General features: G+C 35.5%; 1 protein-coding gene across 1 annotated transcript; it reads right to left on the bottom strand.

Moving 5' to 3' along the window:
- Positions 1 to 286: 286 nt before the first annotated feature.
- On the bottom strand, positions 287 to 2,528 carry LOC131157964 (putative UPF0481 protein At3g02645). The gene is made up of 2 exons (XM_058112448.1): positions 2,027 to 2,528; positions 287 to 1,760 (listed from the first exon to the last, which is right to left on the bottom strand). The coding sequence occupies exons 1-2, from the start codon at positions 2,472 to 2,474 to the stop codon at positions 508 to 510; spliced, it is 1,701 nt and encodes a 566-aa protein (XP_057968431.1). The 5' UTR covers positions 2,475 to 2,528; the 3' UTR covers positions 287 to 507.
- Positions 2,529 to 6,611: the final 4,083 nt, after the last annotated feature.

A 6,611-nucleotide genomic window follows, 5' to 3' on the forward strand; every position in this document is an offset into this window, starting at 1 on the left:
GTGAAAAAGATAAATCAAATAAATCTTTAGGAGTTGAAAGGAACAATTTTTTCAAAAAGGATTCAAGTTTATTTTATAAATCTCATAGTCATTTTTATACCCCATCCAGTAAAAATAGGACTAATAAGTAAAATCTTACCCTTGCATATAAAACTTGCTTATATTGTAAAAAGAAATGGCACATGATAAATAGAAAATGGTACCACATTATGATAAAATAAAAATATTCTGACTTTAAAAAAAAAAAAAACAGCAAGAGAGAGAGAGAGAGAGCATCAATCTCCTATAAACAAATTAAATAATCTATACACTCCAACAATCGTTACAACCCATCAGTATTCTGTAGAAAGAATAAAATATTATCTTTTGGTCAATAAGTAAACAAAAAATATTGCTGGAAAAAATAAAAAAAGACAAATTAAGGACCACGTGCACACAGAAAAAATATGACCCCCACGCACAAATCTTTGGTAATGCTTCTTATCAGACGCACATCAAACACAACCCTCAAGCAAAGGTGGTCTTAACACGAAGTATGCGATTGCACCTGTAAACTGAGCAAACTGCTTGGAAACTCATCAGCACCAGCAGCATAATCGCAGCCAACAACGTAAGAACTTTCCACGATTCAAACACATATACCTTCACGAATTTCCCAGCTCTAACCTTCCACTTACCGTTATAATACTTGTTCACATCTTCAATCACCTTGTCCAAGAAGGGCACTTTGGTCAGTCTAAGAGACCTGCTCATCCCATTCCACACATTCGCCACCTCCTGATCACTCTTCAAATGGTTCAGAATGATCCCTCTCTCTCTCAGCAGCTTCGCGTCCTCCTCCGTGTCGATTATCCCGTTCATTAGCTCAGTGTACCGGGTAAAAACCAACGGCCCTGATGCACTTGATGCCTCGTATGCCACCAGGTTTCTCAAAATGACCTCACTGTTTACGTCAAGACTAACCGAAGGCAGGTGAAGTGTGCACGTACTAATGTCGAAATCAATACTTGTGATGCCTCCGTTTGTCGGTGAGAACAGAACTCCTGCCTTCGACAGCTCGGTGACTGAAGGGATGGCAATTTCTTCTATGGACGGGGGCTTCTGAATGTTGTTGTTTGAACTGGAATTCCCATCTTCTGGTTTGGCTGCTTCTTTGTTTTGAGAGAATAACAATGACTCAATAGGTTTTAAGATGAGGGAAAGTCCAGGAAGATTGGAGATGATTGTCCATGGCAATTTCAATAACACTCTAAGTGGTTTAGAGAACAACAAGAGTTTGATTAAACGGACCACGCCTTTGTTCAATCTGGAAACCAGCCTCCATGACTCCACAAAGAGTTGTTTAACATAACTGGGATTTCCAGACCATTGCTTCTTTTTCTCTTCTCTTTCTGCGGCTTCATTATTTTGATCATCTTCAAGAGGAGTTATTTCAGATGGGGTTTCTCCTTTGGGTACTATCATGTGGTACAAGAAGTCTAGCAAGTGGGCACTCTCACAGACTTGGATTTTTGGAAAGTCCTCCATCATCTTGAAAGGGAAAAGCTCTTTGAACACTCCCGTCAACATCGAAAGTAACATTTCATCGGCGGATTCTAAAGATAAGAATTGGAATTCCAACATCTTCCGGGAAACAAACATGGGGATTTGATTCTCGAGCATCACCATGTCTCTAAGAATTGCGTTGTGAGCCGATTTCCTCCCCGCATAGTCAACCAGGTGTGACATCCTCGACGAAACTCGTGTTAACTTCCTATGACCTGTTTAATTGTGCAATAGTGTTATTATTTTCCATTTTAAATTTCCAACTAATTATGAAAATATCGCCTAATTTTCAATCTTTTATTTGAGGAAGTTATAAAAATATCTTTTAGAATTACAAAGATAACGTACATCTGTATTAATATAAAAAAAATTTAAAATAAAAAAATGTCCTTCAATTTTTCTATACAAATGTTCCACGTGTGTGACGATATCTTCATAATTATTTGAAAGAATGAAAACAGAAAATAAAAGTTATCTTTACCTTCTTTGATTGCATAGACTTGAAGGAATTCTAGCAAGAAGGAAGCATCCATAGCCATCATCCAGGCTAAGGTTTCGCCATTAAACTCAAGGAACTTGTGGTAGCAAGCTCGAATCCTCATCTCAAGCTTTACCAACTGATCAACAAGGTTTTGAAACCTTAGGGTTTTGAGTTCTTTCTGAGTTCGTTTCGCCGCAGCGAGCTTGTACCGCTCCATCTCGTAGAGCTCCGGACGCCAGTGGTGGTAAGGGCCAAGGGCAACCTGCTGCGGTGTATACGAATCGGGATTGCTGCACAGTAGGGTTTTGGGGACATTGAAGATGGAAACCGGGATATCGGTTTCGTCTTCGAGCTCTTCGTCTAGGGTTCGCCGGATTTGGATGACCCATCTGTGCTCATCAAAGTTTGAAGCACTGGTACTGCTATGTGGAAGCTGGGAAGAGGGCATGGCTGATTTCTCCTGCTGTAAGTTATGCAGAATCTACTACTTATGTGGGATGGCAGTTTTGGAGAGCTCTCATTAAGAGCTTTTATTAGTTTATGAGAAGAAAAGTAACGCGTTTCTCGCGTTTATTCTTCACTTTTTATATCTTCATATGTATACATTAAATGGAAGCTGTGACTAGCTTTTCTAGTTTCCTTCCTTCAAAAGTCAGATATTTATTTATATTTATATGGTGGCTGCAGGGGAGCACGAGGACTCCATGCAGAGAATAAATATGAGGTCAACTGAGGGAAAAGGAAGTCGCATAAGGAGGAGTGTAATTATTGGCTAGTTAGGTTCAAGGAATGTGCTGTGCAAGTAAAACTTTCAGCGCATAAAGAGTGGTATGAAAGTTAATTCTTCACATTAAAAATGAATAGGGTTGAAAGTTATTCTTTGTTTTGTAACTTCTTTTGACACTGAAGGCCCACACTGTGCAGACTTTATTAATTTTTTTCTTTTAAAGGTAATGCGTTCTCTTTAAGTATAACCAAAGCGAAAATGACCCTTTAATGACTTGCATTCATGACCCACAACATTCAATATAATAAATATATATATATAAATGTTCGTTTTCATATAATACCTACCTATATGTTCGCACTCTTGTACCTTGTATATGTATATGACTTAAATCTTAGAAGTTTAGATAATCAAATTAAATTATCCAAGCATTTATAAACATGCAAGTAATACTAATATTTTTGTCGCATGTTTTCTTAATTGAGCCCCTTGAAGGGATTAAAGTTAAAAACTTACATATTGGAAGTTTCATATTCTAATTCAAAAAAGGTTGAATGGGGCATACGAGGGATTAAAGTTAAAAGCTTTCTCATTGTGTTATCCAATCTCATTGTGTTAAAAAAAAAAAAAAAAAAAGGGAAATCTTATGCATCAGATGCTATCTATAGGATAGGCTAAGACTTGAATTTACGAGGTTTATTATATTGAAATTGCTTTTAATTTGAATTAATCCTTCATTTTACCATACAATATTCTTTTTAGTTCATACATTATATTGCAAGTTTTGCATTTGAAGGACCAAACATATCCCTTTTCTATTTATTAAAATGTTTATGTTGTCTACTAATACAAGGAGAAATAGTGCAACTTCTCTATCTCTGTCATCTCTACTTTGCATCTAAATATTTAAATCAATTATTACCATTCCCACTAAAGTTTAATGACAAAAGTGTTGGTCTTCCCTAAGGACTATTTTTCCATTCTTAAGAATAAAAAAACTCATGTAGATTCCTTGTTAATTAATTTTAATTTAGATCTTAATTACATCTAGCCACTTTACTTTAAACAATATAGTAATATAACATGACATTCTACCCCATTAGTGGTGCCTATGAGCACTTTTGGTCACAGGGTAGCCCAACCTTAATTAATAAAGAAAAATTAATGAGAAAGTGGATGGCACATGATAGGCTAAAAACAGAGTCGGACAAATAAAATAATGATCATATATATTTGGATTTGCATAAAACAAAAAACTATTCTATGTTCCAATACAAGTTTTTTTTTTTAATTGATGAGATCAAATTTATTGAGAAGACACAATTGTTGGGTTGAGTTTCCCTCCTAAGTGAGGATGGTCCAAACTAGCCCAGTACTAGTATATGTGTAGAGAGGTCCATTTAGGAGAATAGGATTAATAATCATATCCGCCACATATATATATATATATATATATATATAGAGAGAGAGAGAGAGAGAGAGAGAGAGAGAGAGAGAGAGTTTCTGGAAATTTTTTGTTCATCCTTGATCAACTGCTCCAATCAACGAGCGTTTGTGGTCCGATTGAGTTGAAATTTTACAAAGATGTTCATAACATGTAAATATTAATTGTGAACGGTGGAAAATAGATTCTGAGCATTCAGTGTTGATTTTTCAGCCCGTGGACAGTAGCTTCTGTTTTGGTGAGATCTTTCTTTAATTCTTATAAAAGTGGATTTAAGCCAAAGAATTATATTTTCTGGAGATGGTTGCTAATTATATGCCTCTAATTGATACTAGAAAAGACTCATGTATTCCCTTAATTATTGATAGTGGAATTGTTTGAGTGGACTACGGTCCCGTGATTTTTCCTTTCTCACACCGAGAAGGTTTTCCACGTAAAAATCATGTATTGTGTGTTTCTGATGTTTGGATATATATTTTCTGTATATATATATATATATATATAGCTTTATTTTATAGTTTCCTGTAAAGTCATACAAAGAGGGAGCTTGAGTATTGTTGTTTCTCCCAACAACAACTACTCCCAAGCAAGGAGCTTGAGAGTAAAAGATGTTCATAAAGAAGATACAATAATAGAAACCATAACTATAATAGAAAAGAAACATATGTATCAATGTTTGAGCAATAAAAGAAAATTCATTCAAATCCCAAGAGTTGAAGCTTGAGCACTAGCGATTCTAAAGGAAAAGATTGTTCAAAATCTTTTTTATTAATATTGTGTGTGTGTATGTGTGTGTCTGTGTGTGTGATGAATTGGATTTATCACAAAAAAAAACAAAAAAAAAACAAAAAAAAATACTCTTGCATTCCTTTCCTTCCATAATTCCCAACAAATGGTGGGAGCGATGGACACTGAGCACCAACTCTTGAGAGAATCTTGGAAAGTCTCTGGGATTCTTTGCAGAAAAATGTGATGGATTGGCTCTGCATTTTGTCTACATAGATGACAGAATGATGGTAATACGCAACCTCTTTTCTGTAGGTTGTCCATGATTGGTATTTCATTCTTAACTGACAGTTGGAGAATAAAGACACTTTTGAAGAGATGGTGGAATTCCAAAAACATTCCCATGGAAGTCGAACTTCGGCACCATTGTGTTAGCAATAAAATGAGAGTAAAAACTCTTAACTGAAAAGAAAAAATTATCTTTGTAAATAGCCAACTACACATGTCCTCTTTCTCTTCAAGATTTTGTTTAGCATAGATTGGTTCCAGCATGTTAATAATAGCTGCATTATTCTTTGCTCCTTCATATTTATGGTAAATGTGATGTTCCAGTGATGGCTACTTTGGTTTTTGACCAACAAATCACATTTTTTCCTTCTTTCCGGTGTGTCAAGCTGAGCAAAGCTAGGAATAGGTTTTTTGTGTCATTAATTGCCAATTTGTCAACCCAAAATGACCTTCTTTACCCATTACCAATTTGAATTTATGCACATTCCCAAAAAGTTTGTTTAACCTTTAAAATACTATTCTATACACTCAACCCTTGACTGGATTTACTTGCATGCAGATCCCAGTTATTTTTGCTGCAACCATATTTTAAACGTATGAAAGAGCTCCAAAGGTTGTCGCCTTCATTGTAGAATCTCTATAAACACTTCCCAAGCAGTATTTATATTCATTTGTTGGACATTATTGAAGCCTAATCCACCATTGGAGATAGGAGGATTAAAGGGTATTTGTAGCTTTTGGAATTTCTCTTTGAAATAAATCCCTTTAAAGCTTCTCTATTCTATTGGCCACTTCTGCTAGAATTGGAATAATAGACATGAAGTAGATTGGCAAGTTGGATAACACCGATTTGATTAAGGTTAATATGTTGTACTTTGCGACTCATATGATTGATTGGAAGGCATGTACAAAGAGAAAACATGAAGAAAACAGGAATGCTGATTTGCAGGAGTAACCCGTCGATGGTTTCCCTATAACCATCGACGATTTATTCCATATTTAGTGAAACAGTTGACGGTTCTAAACTTGTTACATCAACTCTTTACACTCGGTATTAAACCGTCGACAATATCTCTACAAACCATTAACGGTTTGGCTCGATTACTCAAGATTTGTTTTCAAATTTAGAATTGGGACATTGGACAGGTTGGGTTTTGGAGGGAAAGCCTTCGAGAAACTTATAAATATATGTTGCACTATGTAACAAAGTGTCTTTAGACACAAGATAGTGAAACTCACATTGTCGATTGCTTCCGTGAATGTAGGTATTGTCAAACCACATAATTTTTTGTGTCATTGTTATTGCTTTCATTATAATCTGTGCGATTATTGTTCTGTATATTTCACAGCTGGTTTCTGCATTTGTAAGATCGTTTTATTCCATTGTGCATTCAATTTTC

The sequence above is a fragment of the Malania oleifera genome, chromosome 6 (genome assembly GCF_029873635.1).
Source record: "Malania oleifera isolate guangnan ecotype guangnan chromosome 6, ASM2987363v1, whole genome shotgun sequence".
Lineage (NCBI taxonomy): Eukaryota > Viridiplantae > Streptophyta > Magnoliopsida > Santalales > Ximeniaceae > Malania > Malania oleifera.